General features: G+C 40.9%; 2 protein-coding genes and 1 long non-coding RNA gene across 10 annotated transcripts in view; 2 read left to right on the top strand and 1 right to left on the bottom strand.

The window, feature by feature from the left end:
- RWDD2B (RWD domain containing 2B) overlaps positions 1–21,814 on the top strand; it is a 35,355-nt gene that overhangs the window by 7,000 nt on the left and 6,541 nt on the right. For 4 of the 8 annotated variants that reach the window (XM_077878921.1, XM_077878922.1, XM_077878923.1 and 1 more), the window contains 7 exons: positions 1,072–1,248; positions 7,197–7,354; positions 7,536–7,762; positions 7,880–7,947; positions 8,079–8,438; positions 9,040–9,306; positions 9,346–10,132. In XM_077878921.1, the coding sequence (XP_077735047.1) occupies positions 7,285–7,354; positions 7,536–7,762; positions 7,880–7,947; positions 8,079–8,438; positions 9,040–9,274 (960 nt within the window). In that variant the 5' untranslated portion in view covers positions 1,072–1,248; positions 7,197–7,284 and the 3' untranslated portion in view covers positions 9,275–9,306; positions 9,346–10,132. Of the gene's footprint in view, positions 1–1,071; positions 1,249–7,196; positions 7,459–7,535; positions 7,763–7,879; positions 7,948–8,078; positions 8,439–9,039; positions 9,307–9,345; positions 10,133–21,814 lie in introns of those variants that run through there. The other 4 variants (XR_013368706.1, XM_077878925.1, XM_077878928.1 and 1 more) reach the window with 4 other exon arrangements.
- Positions 15,423–18,151, bottom strand: LOC144301815 (uncharacterized). The gene is made up of 3 exons (XR_013368707.1): positions 17,975–18,151; positions 16,421–17,305; positions 15,423–15,744 (listed from the first exon to the last, which is right to left on the bottom strand). It is a non-coding gene; the product is annotated as an uncharacterized LOC144301815 (long non-coding RNA).
- The window catches only part of LTN1 (listerin E3 ubiquitin protein ligase 1), a 66,284-nt gene continuing 62,652 nt past the window's right edge, over positions 18,183–21,814 (top strand). The window contains exon 1 of the mRNA XM_077878911.1: positions 18,183–18,346. Coding sequence (XP_077735037.1) covers positions 18,305–18,346 — 42 coding nt within the window. The 5' untranslated portion in view covers positions 18,183–18,304. The remainder of the gene's footprint in view (positions 18,347–21,814) is intronic.

The raw sequence follows: 21,814 nt of genomic DNA, 5'->3' as shown, positions 1-21,814 counted from the left end.
AGGAAATAGATACACACTCAACTTTGAAATTTTGTTGGAGAGATTGCTTAATGAAGGGGCTCTTTACAAGGTGTCACCAGCTTTAAAGGAACCATTCCTGCCCATAGGCCTGGAAGATTTGCTGGAGCTGGGGCACCTGGGTGGCTCAGTTGGTTAAGTGTCTGCCTTTGTCTCAGATCATGATCCCAGGTCCTGAAATCAAGCTGCATCTGGCTGCCTGCTCAGCAGGGAGCCTGCTTCTCCCTCTCCCTCTGCCACCCCCGCCCCCTCCCCTGGCTTGTGCTCTCTGGCTCTATCTCTCTGTCAAACAGATAAATAAAATCTTAGAAAAAAATCTGCTGGAGCTGAGGAAGAAGGGCTACCCACAAAAGCTATGGTCTTAGAGAGTCACATCCATTGTCAGAATCCCACCAAAACAAAGGCAGAGTAAAGAAATACCCTTGCCTCTCTCTCCTAATATCCTCCCCCTTCGTGCCAGAGCATTAACTGAACCTAACCACAAGAAAGAAGAGTGTGGTGGTATAAGCTGTAGAGGTCAGTTTTCCAGAGTCTAGAGCAGGGAAAAGAAAGACCAAGAATGTGTTTAGGGGACAAACAAAAAAGTAGCTAGCACAAGAGAAAATCGTCCAAATGATGAGCCCCTGAATTAGGCCTTTGGAGTCAGGGTTGTGAGGAAGGGACAGTTTCAGGTCTATATTATTTTTCTTGTGCTTTCCTGACTTACAGGCCTTTCCTCGACCTCCCTTCTGTCCACATTATGCTTCCTCTTCACTTGTCTAAGTTTTAGCTTATCTTTCAGGCTCAACTCAGGGGCACCTGGCTGGCTCAATTGGAAGGGCATGCAACTCTTGATCTCCGGTTGTGAGTTTGAGCCCCACACTGGGTATAGAGATTACTTAAATAAGCAAAACTTTTTTTAAATTTTAGAAAAAAGGTTTGACTCAGATTCTGTCTCCTTCCTTAAATCTTTCCTGGTAGTTCATTTCATTGGTCACGTAATCCTTACAATAATGCCTATACTAGTCATTTAACACTTAGCCTTTTTATCTTCATTGTTCTGTATCTTATTAGATAATATGTCCTGATCCTCAAACTAAATAGAAAGCTCCAGCAATGAATGAAGTATGAAGCTCTACATATAGTAGTTACTCAACTGATATTTACCAAAGATGAAAAAGAATTCCATGAAGACACCATTAACCAAGATAATGGGTGTTTGATTTCACAGAATAAATTCTCTTTGAGAAGGTAAGCCATGTTTCCTTTGTAGCAGTGGAACTGAGCTCTGTTTTTCTTTTCAGATGTGTAACCCTTTTTTTCTGGATTAAGAATACTACATACCAAAACTAAAGCCTCAAATAATATAGAAGTATATATATTAGTCTTTCCCTTCTTCCTTCTACCCACATTTAGCAAACTACTTTGGTGAATTCTCTTTCTGACTTTTTTCATGTATGCATAATGATATAACAATAATATGATCATAACTATTTATATTCTTCTACAATCTACTTTTTTTAAGTAACTATATATGAATATCAGTGTTAAAATACATTTTTTAATTATCTCATTCCATGGTTTAAATATATATTTATTTAACTAATCCATTGTTGGACATTTAGGTCATGTCTCATTTTTTTATTATAAATAACCAACGAGCATCCTTATAAACACATCTTTTTTATACTGTCTGATTTTTTCCTTCATAAAATTGGAATCTTTATTTTTTTTTTAATTTTTTATTTATTTATGATAATCACACACAGAGAGAGAGAGAGAGAGGCAGAGACACAGGCAGAGGGCGAAGCAGGCTCCATGCACCGGGAGCCCGACGTGGGATTCGATCCCGGGTCTCCAGGATCGCGCCCTGGGCCAAAGGCAGGCGCCAAACCGCTGCGCCACCCAGGGATCCCAATTGGAATCTTTATATAAGCTTTCCTTATAGCAACTTTTTCATCTATGACAATTACTAGACATTAGACATCTTTGTGTGGTGTGTGTGTGTGTGCGTGTGCGTGTGCATGCGCACACATACCAGTTGGTAAGTTGAAAATATTGTGTAGGGGGTACTTCCACTTTTGGAACAACAGAGTAGATATATTTTTCCCAATTTGTCCTGCTAAGTACAACTGAGGATACTGGACACTATTTACAAAGCAAACAGAAGAGACTCAAGAGTAAAAGGGAAGGCAGACCAACTAGGGACCTTAGGACCCAAGGAAGGACACTGCGGTGACTTCCTTGGGTATTCTTTTTTTGCCTCAAATATCTGAGACTTGATTTAAAAAGCAGCAACCTAGAAATACCAAGGATACAGACCCCCCAAAAAGTGTAAAGCTCCAAAATACTCTGCTCTCTCTGCTAAAGTACTAAGAAATGTACAGCTGAACAAGATGGAAAACATTTATATAATAAATGCTGTACACAAGTCAAAATACCACAGAAAATACTGTGGCCTCTCCCCCACCATACAAGCAAAGGGAGCCTAGATTCCACCTTTACTGAGCTGTAATAAGTACTTAAATGTTCACTCTTTCTCAGGATGGTAGCAACAAAATCTGATTAGGGACCTAGGACTAAGTCCTCCCAGGCATAAGTCCCTTCCTTTGTTCCCTTCTGAAGCAGTATCTGAAATTGTATCCTAAAATGGAAGATTTGAGTAATATTCAGAGTCTTGTAATACCTAAATGTCCAGTTTTCAATAAGAAAATCATTCATCATACAAAAAAGAAGGAAAATCTCAAACTAAATGAAAGAGACAACAAACAGATGCCAATGTCTGAATGACAGAGATGGTTGAATTATCTGACAAAGATTTTACTCTATTATTTTTTTAGTTTATTTTTAAGTAATCACTATATGCAACATGGGGTTTGAACTCACAACCCCAAGATCAGGAGTCACATTCTCTTCTAACTGAGCCAGCCAGGTGCCCCTAACAAAGATTTTAAAACACCTATCATAGGATGCCTGACTGGCTCAGTCAGAGGAGCATGCAATTCTTAATTTCAGGGTCATGAGATCAAGCCTCATGTTGAGTGTAGAGATTACTTAAATAAATAAAACTTAAAAAAATACCTATAATAAAAATTTTTCAGTGAATGATTATAAACACACTTCAGGCAAATAAAAAAAAGAAATAGAAGTAAAGAAATAGAAGATATAAAGAAGAACCAAATGGAAATGATAGAACTGAAAAATGCAATAACCCAAATTGAAAACATGGTGGATAGAGTCAACAACAGAAGGAAGGAAACAGAGGAAAGGGAGATACAGCAATAGAAATTATCTGATCTGAACAACTAAGAGAAATAGGCCAAAAATAAATGAACAGAGCTCTAGGAACATGTGAGACTATAACAAAATATCTAACATGTCATTCCAGAAGAAGAGAGAGGGAAGAGGACAGAGCTGAAAAGTACTTGAGGAAATGATGGTGGAAAATTTCCCAAATTTGTCAAAAGGCATAAATAGAAAGTATTTTCATCAGAAGATGTGGGGGCCCAAATGAAGAGGCATGATATTTTTTAAGTGGTGAAAATAAGGAATTGTCAATCTAGAATATCACATCCAGTGAAAATATCCTCCAGAAAGAAGGAGAAATCAAGGCATTCTAACATCAGGGAAAACTAAGAGAATTTGTCAGCAGCAGACCCACCCTTAAAAATGGCTCAAGGAAATTCTCTAAATGGAAGAGAAACAATAAAGGAATTATGATGGAAAAAATATGGAAAAAGCAAAAGTACGGGCAAATAAAATGTATTTCTGTTTTCTAAATCATATTTGGTGGCTGAAGCAAAAATTAGAACACTCTTATGGTTCTAAATGTATATAGAAAAAATTATAAGATCACTATATTACAATTGGGAAAAGGTAAATGTACATAAAGTTTCATATGTCAAACTGTTAAGAGACTGGTAGACTGTGATGTTTTATATACATATATGTAGAGTAACCACTAAAAGAGCTGTAAATTATAAAAAGAAATATGGGAGTGCGTAGGTGGCTTAGTTGGTAAATGTCTGCCTTCAGCTCAATTCATGATCTCGGGATCCTGGGATCAAGCCCCGTGTCCGGCTCCCAGCTCAAAGGGCAGTCTGTTTCTCCCTCTCCTGCTCCCCCTGCTTGTACTCTCTCCCTCTCTCTCTCTCTCTCTCTCTCTCTCTCTCTCTCAAATAAATATACAAAATCTTTTTTTTTTTTAGATTTTATTTATTCATGATAGACACAGAGAGGCAGAGACACAGACAGAGGGAGAAGCCGGCTCCATGCAGGGAGCCCAACATGAGACTCGATCCCAGGACTTCAGGATCACGCCCTGGGCCAAAGGCAGGCACTAAACCGCTGAGCCACCTAGGGAATCCCACAAAATCTTTTAAAAAAATAAGCTAAATTAAAAAAAGAAATGTATGCAAAAACATTATAAAATTAACCAAAATGGAATTCCAAAACATTTTCAACCTAAAAAAAGGCAGGGAAAATAAAAAAGAAATGGAAAATATAGAAAACAAACTGAAAATAAAATAGGTGACTTGGGCAGCCCCCATGGCACAGCGGTTTAGTGCCGCCTGCAGCCCAGGGCCTGATTCTGGCGACCCGGGATCGAGTCCCACATCGGGCTCCCTGCATGGAGCCTGCTTCTCCCTCTGCCTATGTCTCTGCCTCTCTCTCTCACTCTGTGTCTCTCATGAATAAATTAAATAAAATCTTAAAAAAAATAGGTGACTTAAGTCTAACATGCTAATAATCGTATTAAATATAAGTTGTCTAAATACAATAATTAAAAGGCAGAGATTGCGTGCGCGTGCACACACACACACAGAGTATTCTGGTCTGAAATATCAATAGTATCAAGGTTGAGAAATCCTAAACTTGAGTCTAGACTTCCAATAAATTCATATCTTCAGGACGCCTGGGTGGTCAGTGGTTGAGCATCTGCTTTTGGCTCAGGGCACAATCCTAGGTTCCCGGGATCGAGTCTTGCATGGGGCTCCTTGCATGGAGCCTGCTTCTCCTCCCTCTGCCTATGGCTCTGCCTCTCTTTCTGTGTCTCTCATGAATTAATAAATAAAATATTTAAAATTAATAAATAAATTCATACTTTTTACTGCACATTACACTGATGCTTTCTAGGGTACCTAGTGCTGGTTCCTGAGCCTTCCTGAAGTTCTGCCCCTCCTCTGCCCACCTGACCAAGCAGTTAATAGAGAAAGGAAAGCTGAAATCTGAATTGGTTATAATTCATTTATCCCTTTTCACCTTCCAAAATTTTGTTAATACCTTTTGTTATTTCCTTTCCCATTCTCTTTGAGAATTTATCCTTTTATTCTCATTTTAATGGGGTCACAGAAAAGGGGAAATATTATACAAGTGCTCAGGCTTCATGTTTTATCAGAAGTCCTCATACTTTTTCTTGCAAATGAAATTAATTTAGCTAAGAAAAAAATCTGCCACATGTACAAGAATGAACCTGGACTATTTCCTTACACCATACACAAAAATAGACTCAAAATGGATGAAAGACCTAAATGTGAGACAAGAATCCATTAAAATCTTAGAGGAGAAAACAGGCAGCAACCTCTGTGACCTTGGTCACAGCAACTTCTTGCTAGACACATCTCCAAAGGCAAGGGAAACAAAGGCAAAAATGAACTATCAGGATTACCTCAAGATAAAAGCTTTTGCACAGCAAAGGAAACCGTTGACAAAACCAAAAGACAACCAACAGAGTGGGAAAAGATATTTGCAAATGTCTTATCAGGTAAAGGGCTAGTATTCAAAATCTATTAAGAACTTATCAAACTTAACACCCAGAGAACAAATAATCCAATCAAGAGATAGGCAGAAGATTTGAACAGACATTTCTCCAAAGAAGACATACAAATAGCCAACAGACACATGAAAAAGTGTTCAACAGCACTCAGCATCAGGGAAATACACATCAAAACCACAGTGAGATACCACCTCACTCTGAGGAATGGCTAAAATTAACCACTTAGGAAGCGACAGATGTTGGTGAGGATGCAGAGAAAAGGGACCCTCTTACACTGTTGGTGGGAATGCAAACTGGTGCAGCCACTGTGGAAAACAGTATGAAGTTTCCTCAAGTTGAAAATAGAGCTACCCTATGACCTAGCAATTGCACTACTAGGGATTTACCCCAAGGATAAAAATGTAGAGATCTGAAGGGGCACCTGCACCCCAATGTTTATAGCAGCAATGTCCACAATAGCCAAACTATGGAAAGAGCAAGGATGTCCATAAACTGGTGAATGGATAAAGAAAATGTGGTATATAGATAGATATAGATATAGGTATAGGTATAGGTACAGGTATAGGTATAGATAGATACAGACACACAGTAGAATATTATTCAGCCATCAAAAATTGAAATCTTACCATGTGCAACGACATGGATGGAAGTAGAGGGTATTATGCTAAGTGAAATAAGTCAAAGAAAGATATGTATTAAGAATTTTTTAAAAGGAGTTGGGGGGCACCTGTTGGCTCGATTGGGCATCTGCCTAGCTCATGGTCTCAGGGTCCTGGGATCAAGCCCCATATTGGGCTCCCTGCTCAGCAGGGAGTCTGCTTCTGCCTCTCCCTCTGCCCCACTCCCTGCTCATGTGCATTCTCTTATTCTCTCTCTCTCTCTCTCTCAAATAAATAAAATCTCAAAAATAAATAAAAAATATAAGGTTGCAGGGGGACTATGTAAAGACTTAAACTTCAGTATAGCAACTTTTGGAAGGCAACCTGGCAATATCTACCAAAATCTAAAATGTTGTACCTATTGACCCAATAAGCTGCCTCTACAAAGTTATCCTTGAGAATATGGTATTAACAGTGTTCCGAACTGTACATATATAAAGAACTTTCATTAAAGAAATGTTCATAACAGCAAAGGTGTGGAAGCAACTCAAGTGCCCATCAATAGTCAAATAATGCAATAAATTACGACACATCGACAAGATTCAGTATGACAGCCATTAGAAATTCTGTCTGTAGAAAGAATGAGATAAATCACTATGTACTGACAGCGAGTATTAACAGGTGTTACTTGAGCTGTGGGATTGTTAGCATATTTTCTCTTCTTCACATTCTTCTGCTTTTGAAAAACTAATAAACACTAATATTAAGAGAAAAATATTAACCATCCACAAAACTAATTCTCTTCCTTTTTCTGTACATTCTAGGTTTCCAAAGTAACCAGCCATAGCCTCTCTCCTGGCTATAATATCATTCATTGATAATGGCTTTTGACTACATAATTAGTTTACTTCAATGAAACTATGCATTGTGGTAGCTCAAGTTTCCTGGTCAACTATCCAGATACAGAGGAATCTGATGCCTGGTTATTATTAGAGTTTTATGGCAATCACTGGATCTGTAGTTTGTGTCCTTAGTGTATTACATCTGTTTAAATTTCACGGGTTACAAAGAAATCACACACTTTCAGTAAGTACCTATTTTGATCCATTGAGTTCTCCCAAGATTGTATTTACAAATTATCTCTCTTATCCTTACCTCCTTAGAAATTTACAGATATCCAAAAATGATTGAGATTGAACAGGCCGAGGCCCAGCTCTCTGAGTTAGACCTGCTAGCCAGTATGTTCCCCGGTGAGAATGAGCTCATAGTGAATGACCAGCTGGCTTTAGCAGAACTGAAAGACTGTATTGAAAAGAGGACGATGGAGGGACGATCTTCAAAAGTTTACTTTACTATCAATATGAACCTGGATGTATCTGAGGAAGCAATGGTAATTCACTTTGCTTTTTGAAGAACTGAAACCTATTTTTTTTTTTTTTTTTTTAAGAACTGAAACCTATTAAGACTTAAAACACCACTTAGGGCATTTTCTTCTTTTTTTCATCAGGTAATGTTTTCTCTGGCCTGTATCCTTCCCTTTAAATATCCTGAAGTTCTGCCTGAAATCACGGTCAGGTATGTGACAGTGTAACAGAAATTGGCCAACATCAGAGGTTAAATTTAATGTGAGAATTAAAACAGTGCTTAAGTTTGTTTTCCGTTCCAAGAAAATTGATTGTTTTTATATTCTTGATCTTTTCCATCAGATCAGTATCACTAAGTAGATCCCAGCAGACTCAGCTCAACACAGATCTGTCTGCATACCTGCAAAAGAATTGTCTCGGAGATGTCTGTATATTAAATGCCACAGAGTGGGTTAAAGAACATGCTTCTGGCTATATCAGCAGAGACACCATACCTCCTGCTCCAGGAAGTACATTCCAGCCAGTTGATCTCGTTCTCACAAGACTGTGGATCTATAGCCATCACATCTACAATAAGTGCAAAAGAAAGAATATTTTAGAGTGGGCAAAAGAGCTTTCCCTATCTGGTTTTAGCATGCCTGGGAAACCTGGTGTTGTTTGTGTGGAAGGCCCACAAAGCGCCTGTGAAGAATTCTGGTCAAGGTTTGCTTTCATAAATGTTATATGCTGTGTCAATAATTTTAGTAGTAAACAAGATATTAGAGATGTGGAAATTAGTATGTCCCTGGGGTTGTACCTTATGGGATTCAGTCTTAAGTCAATGGAGAAAACAGAACTCACATACAGTCAGCATCACCCCCTTCCCTGATACAGTGCACATAGAAGATATTCTGTAAATAGCTGTTGAATTGAGCTCCTGTCCAATATGAGATGATCTCCATTTTCATGGATCTTATACTTCTTAGTGATGAGATAAACTGTGCATACCCTGTGAAACAAAGGGATTTCTAATCTCATTTCTGTTCTGATATCCTAAATGAGTTTCTAAGAAGTCCCTTTGGGAGTTTGAGATATAGCAATTTCCACATTTCTAAAATGTTGGTATGAGGCAGTAGTAATAAATGAGTTTGGGAGATAGGATCATGACCAGCATCATATTTGATTAAAATAAATCCCTGTGAGATAAAAGTAGGTATCTTTACCTCTAGGGAAAGGCATGATAAGTGCTTTATAACTTCTGTTTTCAATGTTCTAGAAAACAAAACACGTTTTCAACATTTCTACTTTGAAAATTTCCTTTTAGACTCAGAAAGTTAAACTGGAAGAGAATTTTAATTCGCCATCGAGAAGACATTCCTTTTGATGCTACAAATGACAAAATAGAAAGACAAAGAAGATTTTCAAGTTTTGAAGAAAAAGTGTTCAGTGTTAATGGAGCCAGAGGAAACCACATGGACTTCGGTCAGCTGTATCAGTTTTTAAACGCCAAAGGATGTGCAGATGTTTTCCAGATGTTCTTTGGTGTGGAAGGACAGTGACTGGCCAGAGGAGTAATTGAAAATATTTGTAAAAAAAAAAAAAAAAAGAAAAAAAAAGAAAATATTTGTCACTGTTGGCCCCTTGATTTTTCCCCCTACTCTTCCTTGAAAGATGAAGTAATTTGGGGCACCTAGCTGGTTCAATCAGTTAAGCTTCTGACTTTGGCTCAAGTCATGACCTCAGGGTCCTGGGATCGAGCCCTGAGTCAGGCTCCCTGTTCAGCGGGGAGTCCTCTTGTCTTTCTCCCTCTCTCTCTGCTACTCTCCCTGCGTATGCTCTCTCTAATAAATAAATAAATAAATCTTTAAAAAAAAAGATTATGCTTAAAACAGTTCTCCTTTTACTTATGACATATTTTTAACAGATATATTTCAGGGACATGTGGGTGGCTCAGTGGTTGAGCACCTTCCGCCCAGAGCGTGATCCTGGGGTCCCAGGGTCGAGTCCCACATCCGGCTCCCTGCATGGAGCCTGCTTCTCTCTCTGCCTATGTTTCTGCCTCTCTCTGTGTGTCTCTCATGAATAAATAAATATTAAAAAAATACATTTCAGCTCTACTTTTCTCTCCCCCCTCCCCAACATTCTGGAATGGGGCTAAAGTAAAATTACTTGATCTTTTTTTTCCCCAGAACTCTGGGATCATGACCCAGCCAAAGTCAGATGCATAACCGAGTCACCCAGGCATCCTTTAAGTATAATCTTTAAAATTGTTGATAGAACGCTCTTGACATAGAAGCTACCCATTTTGAAAGAGAAATTAATGATACTTGAGGGAGATAAATGTTGCAGGTCCAACTTGCCATCTGCTCTCAACCTCGTCCCCCTTCCCTGCTTCCATTAAAAACCTGGAAAAGCTAGATGCTCACTCTGCAGCCTCTTTTGTGGCTAGGGAGGGCCTCAAGACACAGCTTTGGCTAGGGGAGTAGGTTAAAGGAGTAGATGCACCTCTTCTTCCCTTTCTGCCACAAACACTAAAGGGAGTTGCCATGGTCCTTCCGACCATAGGGGCAGGACGGGCCAAAAGAACCACAGAGATGCCAGTCCCCATGTAGTTGAGCTGCTGATCCAACACCATCCCCTGCCTATCTCTAGTCAGCTTGTTATGCAATTAAATCAGTCTCCTTTCGTTTTCTGTGCCTGTTACTGGCAATTGAAAGCTAGATTGCCAAGTAGACTTTCTTCAAAGCTTTAGATTTGCATCTATCCCAGCCATTTGATACACAAATAGGTGAAGTTTCTCTTAAACAGCTTGCAATTCACCTCTATTTTAGTATACTTATCTTGTCCCTGTCCCTGGGCTCACCTCACACAAGGTTGAGGCACAAGAGGCTCAAACTTTTCAATAGGCCTCAACAGTTCATCAGATTGGTAATTCAGGGAATTTGGTTTTGGTAAATTGGATTTTGACAAATTTTTCATCTGGAAATGACTTTCTATAAATTTATTTTCAGCAAATTGGCCTAGAGTCAAATAAACACATGACCTGGTTTTTGAGGCACTCCATAAATCAGTTCCCAAAGTAATTATTAAGAATTTACTAGATGCTAGCACTCAAATTGGTACCATGTGTTGAGTATTCCTTGAAGAATCAGATTTGGTTAGAGGAAGGGGGTGGGGCGGACACAATGCATTATTTATCTTAGTAAAAAGTTGGAGGCAACTTTTATGTACCCATTACTAAGTGAATCAGCAAGTGCAATATAATACATATTATGTGATACTATGTGGAATTCAGAAGGAATAAAGTAGAATGTGAGTAGACCTTATGTATAAATAAAGGTGGTTAAACACCTTTCTGTAAATATATTTCTATTTTTTAAATTTTTATTTATGATAGTCACACACAGAGAGAGAGAGAGAGGCAGAGACACAGGCAGAGGGAGAAGCAGGCTCCATGCACCAGGAGCCCAACGTGGGATTCGATCCCGGGTCTCCAGGATCGCGCCCTGGGCCAAAGGCAGGCGCCAAACCGCTGCGCCACCCAGGGATCCCCAACACCTTTCTGTAAAAACCAAAGCTGTAAAACTGAAAAGGCCAGTGAGTCCAGCTGGACAAGAAACAGTTTATTAGGGGGATTTGACAGAATTGTGTCTTGGACAACCACAAAATAAGTATATCTCCAGAACTCCATCTTTCCCAGGACCAAATTTTATAGTCCTGAAGGCTGGGAGTATATGCTAGGGGACCACATAGGAGAAAATATTTGAGAACAGTTGTATCTCCAGAGCACATCAAGGGTGTTACGCCCCAAGGGTATACTAAGGATATAGTTCGACAAAAAGAAAGAATGGTGGGGGTGGCCTGGGCTCAAGAAGGCTTCAAGTCACACAGCAGTCATCATGGCAGATTTGTTCAGGATGCATTCATTAGTCGGCTTCACACAAACACAATTAGAATGGTGTTTATAGCACAGTGCCTATATTGGATGGGATTCTTCTGTGCCCCTTCAGATTCCATCCCCCCTGCCCAGTTGCCCCGTAAATACCAATCCTTCCTTTGCTGGCACAACACAGCCAGATGGACCAGCTATTCTAAAGTATCTGAGTCCTCTAGCCACATCTAGATGTGAATGAAATATCCTACAGAGCATGGGACCTAACATCCCCCAGAAGCTACCAAAGGGGCCAGATGATGCACATATTTTAGCAGGACCAAAATGCTAAAACTTGTTCAGTCTTTGTACATTATTTTAATAAAAGAACACAATGGTAGGATACATGGGTAGCTCAGGCAGTTAAGCAACCAACTCTTGATTTCTGCTCAGGTCATGCTCTCTGGGTTGTGAGATTGAGCCCTGTGCTGAGTTCTGCACTGGGTGTGAAGCCTGCTTAAGATTCTCTCTCTCCCTCTGTCCCTCCCCACTGTGCTCAATAAATAAATAAATGAACACAGTACTATGTACAAATAGATAAATCTTAAGTGTAAAATAGAAACAATGCAATAAAGAAGCTTTATAAGTTTTCTTTATTGAGACACCTGTCAAATTTAGACATTAGATTATTAAGGCATAGTGAGAAAGAAAAATACAGACTTTCCAACCTCATGATTAGTAAATTCCTTTAAAAAAATGGATGAAAGTAGGGGTGCCTTGGTGGCTCAGTTGGTTAAGTATCTGACTTTGGCTCAGGTCATGATGTCAGGATCCTGAAATGGAACCAAGTCTAGACTTCCGCTCAGCTCGAAGACTGCCTCTCTCTCTGCCCCTTCCCTGACCCGTGCACTCACACTCTCTCTCAAATGAATAAACAAAATATTTAAAAAATAACAAATAAAAATAGATGCAAGTGTAAGATACCAAAAGAGTGCAGGTCCAGTCTGCACTGTATAATGTAAGACACAATAAAAACTATAAGAGGGGTGTGTCTGGGTGGCTCTGTTGGTTAAGCGTCCAATTCTTGTTTTTGACGCAGGTCATGGACTCACAGTGGGATCAGGCCTGAGTGGGGCTCCGTACTAGGTGAGGAGTCTCCCTGGAATTCTCTCTTTCCATCTGTCCCTCCTCCCTTTCTCTCTCAAATAAATAAATCTAAAAAAAAAAAAAGCAATAAACTGTAATTAAATGTTAGAGGAACAGGAAACAGCTTTCTTAGACTATTACCAATGATCACATACTTGATATATAAACATTCTTTTTAGATAAAATTGACCAGTATGATTGCATGTACATTTATTTCACAATCTGTCAATGTATTAATTTAATATATACCTTGGACTGGAATCATCTACAAAGAAATAATGATAAATTATGAAAATGATAAATTCTGAAAATAAACAATTAGTCCCAAGCCAACTATGGTTAAAAATTAAAAGGATTATTAGAAAACAAAAGTGTGAGCAGGAAACATTGGCCACACATCTACTGTTATTTGTAAAAGTCATTCCTGTAAAAACAATTCTTAAGTAAAATTTTTAAAAATATTGTAAATTGCAAAATTTATCCCATAAATCCAAATTAGCTGAACTTGGACTAACAAAGTCAAAGCCACTGTTGTCACCTGCACATTAATTTCATAAACTGAATTTTAAAACAAAACTGCATTTGCTGCTGTGCAGACTGATAATCACTTTTATCCTTGATATCAAAACCGTTACACTTTTTTTTTTTTTAGAAAGCTCTATAATAAGATATTAGAGAAACCCAACAGATGTCATTTGTGCACCTCCATAAAGACTGCAAGGCAGCTAAGAGTTCATAGCCTCTAAGAACTGATGCACGGGTTACTTCCTAGTTACCTACCCCCTGCAACAATGATGACAACTATTTTGAATCAGCTGAACCCATAAAAATCCTGCAAAGGGGCACAGTGAGCCTTCCGTTAAGTATAATTTGGCAATCTGCTCCCATCAGGCTGGGGGAGGGACGGAGGCCTTAATCCTTAATGTCTTTTGTCATCCCCCCCTTTCCCCCAAATATCAAAGGTACAACCCTTCAAGGAGCAGAGCAGCCATAGGGAAGATCCTAGCTCAGCATGAAAGGGGAGTGAGTGGCTGGCTTCCTGCAGACACCGGGTCCCCTGAGGCTTTCAAGTGCTCTGATGCTTTGACTGACACCTGGGCCTTTCCCAGCTCCCGCAGCTTGAGAGCACCCGAGGGCTCGCTCGCAGGCAGCGCAGCCGGGAGGGCCCTAAAGGCGGTTCGCGCAGGCGCCGCATCTTCACCGACCTGTCCTGGAAATGCTAGTCCAGGTTGGGGGCGTTGTGGCGGGGAGAAGGTGGCAGGCTGCGGAACGTGGTCAGCTCTGAGCTCTGCGATTCCGATGTGGGCAGAGGCTTTGACCTGGGGCTGTAGTCCGAGAAACTGCGGACTCGTTCTTCAAGTGGAGATCTCCCGCCGGGCAGGTGCTGCTGCGTTTGCCAGTTGGGCTGCCTTTTTTTTTTTTTTTTTAAACCACTCGTGATCTTTTGGGAAAAAAGGCATCGGTGTATTCTTTTGGGATTTCCCGGATGTTGCTACAGCCTGGAGAATTGGTGGAATTTTGCTCCCTGGCATCAGAGGGGTGTAGTAGAGTACCTTCGCGTCTCCAGATTTCAACAAGGGAATGACCTCAGTGGAGGCTTAATTTTTCCTCCCCAGGAGCATTTGGCGTTTTGGATTTTGTAAATCTCTTCTTTCTTGCCCCCTTCGCTCCAATGTATAAATATATATGTACTACATTTTTATTAGAAAACATGATCCTTACACCAAATGTAGAAATAGCTAGATTTAAAACCCACCCATAAGTCTCCCCCCACCCCAAGACAATATTAAATTTTGGTTTTACGTTTTATTTTCTAGTATATTATTTTTACTTGTGTGTATATGTCACATTTTCTTTTTTTAAGCAATTAAATCATATTGTACATGCTGTTTTGTATCTGCCTCCCTTCATTAAACAATGGAGTTTAAATGTCTCCATGACATAGATTTTTTGGCAACGTTGTCATTGTATATGGCTGAGTGTACTGTAATTTAGCAATTCACTGTTTTGGTTATGGTGATGTGCTTTGAAGTGGTGGGGTTCAGAGTCCACCGTCAAGAAATAATCTTGAGATAACTTTGGTACAAGAAGGTGGCTTTATTAAAGCCTAGGGACAGGACCCGTGGGCAGAAAGAGCTGCACTGGGGTTGTGAGGAGTGACTGATATTTAATATTTGAAAACTCCATAGAGATGGGCAGCCCGGGTGGCTCAGCGGTTTAGCGCCTGCCTTCAGCCCAGGGCGTGATCCTGGAGACCCGTGATCGAGTCCCATGTCAGGCTCCCTGCATGGAGCCTGCTTTTCCCTCTGCCTGTGTCTCCGCCTCTCTCTCTCTCTCTCTCTTTCTCTCTGTCTCATGAATAAATAGAATCTTTAAAAATAAAAAATCAGACGTTCCTTAAAAAAGAAAAGAAAAGAAAAGAAAAAACTCCATAGAGGCAAATGAGTCATCAAAGAAATCAAGGAACAGAAAATTAGGAGGAACAGTCTGAAAGTATGGTATCAGAGTAGTCCAGAGAGTATTTCATAAGGACACTCAAATTTCTGCCCCTACCCCTTACCCCACTGGATTTTTTGAAGCAGATCTCAGACATTGTTATCTTCTTATCTGTACATGCTTTAGTGTGTATCCCTAAAAGGTAAAGTCTTTTTTTTTAATATAGCCGAAATACCTTTATCACACCCCCAAAATTCTTGACAACTATTCTTTAATGTCACCAAATATCCAATATGTGTTCATATTTCCCCAATTATCTTTTAACAGTTTGAATCAGGATTCAAACAAGAGCCACACTTGCATTTGGTTGGTATGTCTTGTTAATCTCTTTCAATCTGTTCCCTTTCTCTTCTTCTCTTTCCTCTTCTCCTCTCCCTTCTGAGATGTATTTATGAAACTGATTGCTTGTCTTATAGACTTTCTTATATTCTAAATTTTGTTGATTGTCATTGTTCTTTAATAGCGCTCATTGCTACTAGGTTTGCCGTTATTTCTAGACCTTTTCAGGAGACAAAGCTTGAAAAAAAATACAGATACACATGCATATAATGAGTTCATACTAATTTTTCTATTTCAAATTTACAAATTTTATTTTAAAGCTTTTTTTTTTTTTTTTTTTAAGTAAGCTCTACACCCAATATGGGGCTTGAGCTCACAACACCAAGATCAAGACTGGCATACTCTACCAACTGAGCAAGCCAGGCACCACTATTTTAAACCTTTTTCATTTTATATTTGTATCTCTTAGTTCCTAATGGCATTAATATGATTACATATTTGGCTTTTAAGTTGAATATGAATTTAGATGAAAACTCATCCTTTTTCATGTAGAGTTCTATGAGTTTTGACAAATGCATACAGTTGTAACTATTACCTCAATCAAGATACAGAATATTTTCATCACCTCTCAAAATTCCACGTACCTTTATAATAATTACTTATTTGATTTGATTTCAGAATAATAGTACTGATATTATTATGCTATTATACTTATTAAAAATAGCTTACAGGGCACCCTGGTGGCGCAGTGGTTTAGCACCACCTTCAGCCCAGGGTGAGATCATGGAGACCTGGGATGGAGTCCCAAGTCGGGCTCCCTGCGTGGAGCCTGCTTCCCCTCTGCCTGTCTCTCTCTCTCTCTCTCTCTCTGTGTCATGAATAAATAAATAAAATCTTTTAAAAAATAGCTTACAAATTTTTGAAGTTCTTTTTGTTCATATGATATATTCCACAGAGATATATAGTCAAGTGAAGGTGCTCTGAAGTCCACTGAAATAATTCTTCTTTGTATTACAAAGCCATTAACTTTGTAGATGTATAGGTGTATTTGTTTCATTTCGCTTTTGATTTTTAGGGAGAGTTTTTTAAAATTTAGATTTATCTTTATGCCAAAATCATGTGAAATATTTACTTGACTCTGAATTGCAGTCTAAAGAATAAACTATATTCAGAGCAGAGCTCAGTAGAGGTGACCCATGGAGCTAGGAATCAGACATCTGAGGAGGATGTTCCTACCTGCTGCTGTTACTGGTACCCCTGAGGTGCACAATAAAGGTGACTGATTATTGAAAAAGCAATGAAGATTGAAACCGACTGCCACCTAAAGGAATTAACACTGCTGGGGGCATTGCTGCTAGGATGATGCTAACAGAATGGAGCAAGTCACTTTTTCTAGTCCCCACTGTGGATGGCGCCTAACAGGAAGCCAGTAGAATAAAGGAGAAATAGTTTGCAGAGTTTTAGAATGATCAAGTTGAGTATAAAGGGGTGAGTGTGTGGACATGAGAATACAATAACCAGCAACGTGTGATTATGTTTTTCTAGCGTCATTGAGAATCAAAGTCGCTTAGTACAAGATCTGTACATGTCAGATTTTATTAGACTTTTCTAAAAGCTACCCTTAACATTTTGACATGAAGAGGAGGAGGGATTGGGTGCCTGGGTGGCTCAGTTGGTTAAGGGTCTGCCTTTGGCTCAGGTCATGATCCCAGGGTCCTGGAGTTGAGTTCGGTATTGGGCTCCTGGCTCAGCTGGGAGCCTGCTTCTCCCTCTGCCTGATGCACCTCCTGCTTGTGCTCTGTCAAATAAATAAAGTCTTTTAAGAAAAAGAAAAGGAAGGAAGGAAGGAAGGAAGGAAGGAAGGAAGGAAAGAAGGAAGGAAGGAAGGAAGGATGGATTTAGAGAATATCGCCTAGAGCATCTCAAATTTCAACACCACCTGGGAATCTTGTTAAAATTGCAGAAATCCGGGGCTCCAGTCAATTAAACTTTCCCCCTTGATCTCAGCTCAGATCCTGATCGCAGGGTCGTAGGTTCAGGCCCCTAGCTGAGCTCCAGCCAGGCTCGGCATGGAGCCTACTTTTAAAAAAATGCAAAACCTGCTTCAGTAGTCCTGAGATGGACCTGACAGTCTGTTTTTTTTTTTTTTTTTTTTTTTTAAGATTTATTTACCTACTTGAGAGAGAAGGAGTGGGAGGGGTAGAGGGAGAAGGTGAGAGAATATGAATCCCCCCCCACCCCACCCCCGCCGAGCAGAGAGCCAGAGGCGGGGCTCAGTTCCATGACCCAGATCAGGGCCTGAGCTGAAACCAAGAGTCCAGTGGTTTAACCACCTGTGCCACCCAGGGTCCCCTCTGCATTTCTAATAAACTCCCAGGTGATGCTCATGATTGCACTTTAGGTCAAACATTTCCTGTTTCCACTGCCACGTCATTCTTCTGCTACCCTTATGTGAAAAAGCTCCTACCCGCTAAGAGGGGAACGGACCGCACTCCCGGAACGCGGGGAAAGACGGGGTTTGAAGCCTCGGCGCTCCTACTTGGCCTCCTGCTGGGCACGGATGACGTCACTCCGAAAGGCGTGGCTCTAGCTGTGACGTTTCCGGCGGCGGCTGGCGCAGGCCCCGGCGGGGGGCGGGAGCGGAAGTGGGGCGGCGGGAGGGCGGGGTGGGCGGCGGAAGGGGAGGGCCGCGGAAGTCGCTCTCGTCGGCCCTGTTCCGGCGCCGGGGACCGGAAGTTGTGGCCCGGCGGTGTCAACGACGGGGCTGCGGGCCGGGAGTGCGGCTGACACCGCGACCATGGGCGGGAAGAACAAGCAGCGGACCAAGGGGAACCTGAGGGTGAGTGCGGAGGGCCTCGCCGACCGGGGAGCTCCGGCCTCGCAGCGGCTGGCTGCACCACGCGCGCGTCCCGAGGGCGTGCGGAGCGCGGCTGCCGGGAGGCGTGTGTGTGCGTGTCGAGTGTGACCTCTCTGTTGTGTGTGTGCGTCCCCGCGGACGGGCTGGGTCGTGTCTGAGCAGATGGGGGGTTTGTGAGAGGAGAGGTGTTCCCGGCCGGAGCTGTCTGCAGCCGGGCACACACCTCGCGGTTTCCATTAAGAGATGGTTCAGTATCCGCTTCAACTGGAAGGTTACCTGGTCGGGGCTGGGTGGGGGTGGGGGTGGGGAGGTGGTGGTGGGTGGGACTGGGGAACCAGGGAGTTGGGTAGAAAGCACTTGCAGTGATCCTGGTGTGCAGGACATCTCGGATCATGTCACTCTTTTGCTCAGAAACCTGCCGGGGCTCCCCAGGATTGCTCGCGGTAGAGGCCAGATCCCTCCTAACGATGGTGTGTGTACATGGCATGTGGTCAGGCTCCGGCCCCTTCCCGTCGCTGGCACCATCTTCAGCTTCCTCCTGGCTGTCTCGGTCCAGCCACACGGACCTAACCTGCTCACGGAGCCTTGACCTTGCCTGGCAGGCTCCCCGACGCTCTTTTGTTCAGGTGGCTACCAGTTTTGCCAGGTAGACACCCCAGTAAGGTCTGTCTTGACCGCCCTATTTTAAATTGTAGCCCTCCTCCCGCTTCCTGTGCTCCTTTCCTGCTTTGTTTTACTCCTGTGCACGTCAGGATTTTTTCACACGCCGTGTAATTTGCTGTCTCCCTTCATTTGCGGTCTTGCTTCCCTGGGATGTGAGTATTACGAAGGCAGGTGTTTTTGGTTTTGTTTTTGTTTTTTTTAATGAAAGCTGTTGTTGTCCTAGGGGCCTAGAACAAGGACTAGCATATAGTAGAAACCCACTAAATACATGTTTATTTCATTTTATTTTATTTATTTATTTGAGAGAGAGAGAGAGAGAGAGACCACAGAGGGGGAGCAGCAGGACAGGGAGAAGCAGGCTTCCCCACTGAGCCAGGGAGCCCACAATGCTGGGCCCCATTCTGGAGCCCCAGGTCACGGCCGGAGCCAAAGGCACACGCTTAACTGACTGAGCCACCAGGGGCCTCTAAACACTTCTTTTTTTTTTTTTTTTTTAAGATTTTATTTATTTATTCATAAGAGACAAGAGAGAGAAAGAGAGAGAGAGGTAGAAACACGGGCAGAGGGAGAAGCAGGCTCCATGCTGGGAGCCCGACGCGGGACTCCATCCTGGGTCTCCAGGATCACACCCTGGGCCAAAGGCAGGTGCTAAACCACTGAGCCACCAGGGATCCCCCTCTAAACACTTCTTTAAAGAAGACTCCAAAGTGGATTAAACCTGTGATTTAGGGATGTTATAATGGTATATTTTTATGGTACCAGGTTTGTTACGGCACAGTCCAGTTTTATGGGAGTGCATTTTTCTCCCCTTCTGGTCAAATTCTAGTGAAACCAGTATAACGATTTCTTAGATTAGTCGCTTAATCTGTCATTAGCAGATAGTACCAACAGTAATAATAGTAACTCGCCTTGTGCTGGTACTGTGTTAAGCACTCTACTTGCATTCTCATTTAATTTTAATTTTTTAAATGATTTTCTTGTTTTATTTTTTAAAATATTTCAAATATGAGTAAAAGTTGCAAAAATATTAGACTGACAAGCCATATGTTCTTTTTTTTTTTTTTTTTTTTTTTTTTAAATTTTTTTTTTTTATTTATTTATGATAGTTACAGAGAGAGAGAGAGAGGCAGAGACACAGGCAGAGGGAGAAGCAGGCTCCATGCACCGGGAGCCCGATGTGGGATTCGATCCCGGGTCTCCAGGATCGCGCCCTGGGCCAAAGGCAGGCGCCAAACCGCTGCGCCACCCAGGGATCCCAAGCCATATGTTCTTAACCGATACTCATCAATTGTTAATATTTGGTCACATTTGTTTTCTTTATCTAAATATATGCATTTTGCTGAACCATATGAGAATTAGGTGCATACATCATGACACTTAACTCCTAAGTACTTCAACGTGATATTCTAAACAAATGCCATTCTTCTTCATAATCATGAACAGTTAAACATCCTAGAAAATTTAACTTAAGTATAACACTACTACTACTAATATATAACAATGTATTTAGATTTCTGTAGTCATCTCAATAAGGTTCTCTTTAACTTATTTTTAGATACAGCATGTTTAAAAACACCTAAGATCCAATCAAGGATTGAGTGATTCCATTCATTTAATCATTTAGCTCTCGGTAGTTTTCCAGTGGGGCTTGCTTGCTTGCTTTCTTTTTTTTCTTTCTTTCTTTCGTTTTTCTTTTGAGGGCACTTGTTTTATGACAGGGACAATTTGGAAAAGTCTAGGCTAATTGTTTTCCTTAATTGAGAATTGTCCTATTGTTCCTTATGGTTAGAAATTGAGGTTACACAGCTTTTGATAGAAATGCTTCATAGGGATCCCTGGGTGGTGCAGCGGTTTAGCGCCTGCCTTTGGCCCAGGGCGCGATCCTGGAGACCCAGGATCGAATCCCACATCGGGCTCCCGGTGCATGGAGCCTGCTTCTCCTTCTGCCTATGTCTCTGCTTCTCTCTCTCTGTGTGTGACTATCATAAATAAATAAAAATTTAAAAAAAAAAAAAAAAGAAATGCTTCATAGATGTATCATTGTCAATGCATCAGAATATACATGATGTTTCTCCCATTATTGGTGTTATTTAATCACTTGGTTAAGGTGATGTCCTTTGTAAAGTTGTCTTTTTCTATCAGCTATTAACAGATAACATGGGGAGTGGTATTTGAGACTGGAAATAATTTGCTCTTTCACAAACTTTTACCTAATGGTTTTAGCATCGTTTGATGATTCTTGCTTGAATCAGTTTCAATGGTTTAAAATTTTACCTTTAATTTTGACAACCCAGGTAATGGCTTAGTTACCTTTTTCTCATTTTAAAGATGATGGTACTGAGGCTTAGAGAAATTAATTTACCTAAGCTCATGTAGCCAGGAAATTTCATTGTTGAGATTTGAACTTCAGCGTAGCAGTCTTTCATTCAATGTAAGACTTTGAATACTGAATGCCATGTGTTCAAAGAGATGTTTCTTATTCTCGAACTGTTAGTGTAATGATAGATATGTAGGTAAGCAAATGATTATAATATATTTAAGAATTATGATATAGGTATGAGTAGAAAGGAAATGGAGGAACAGAAAAAGTTGGTAACTGACCTGAGGGAGCCAAGCATTGAAAATAACTGTGTGTTTAGAAGGATGAATAGGAGTTTGTCAGGCAAATGAACAGGAAGAAAAGGTTTTTGGGTGGAGAGAAAAGATTACACAAAGATCAGATATTGAAAGACAACATATTCAGAGAACTGTGAATTCACTTTGGGACTAGAACATAAATGGTGGTAG

Source organism: Canis aureus, chromosome 30 (genome assembly GCF_053574225.1).
Source record: "Canis aureus isolate CA01 chromosome 30, VMU_Caureus_v.1.0, whole genome shotgun sequence".
In the NCBI taxonomy this organism is placed as follows: domain Eukaryota; kingdom Metazoa; phylum Chordata; class Mammalia; order Carnivora; family Canidae; genus Canis; species Canis aureus.
This window is presented reverse-complemented; position numbering and strand designations above follow the sequence as displayed.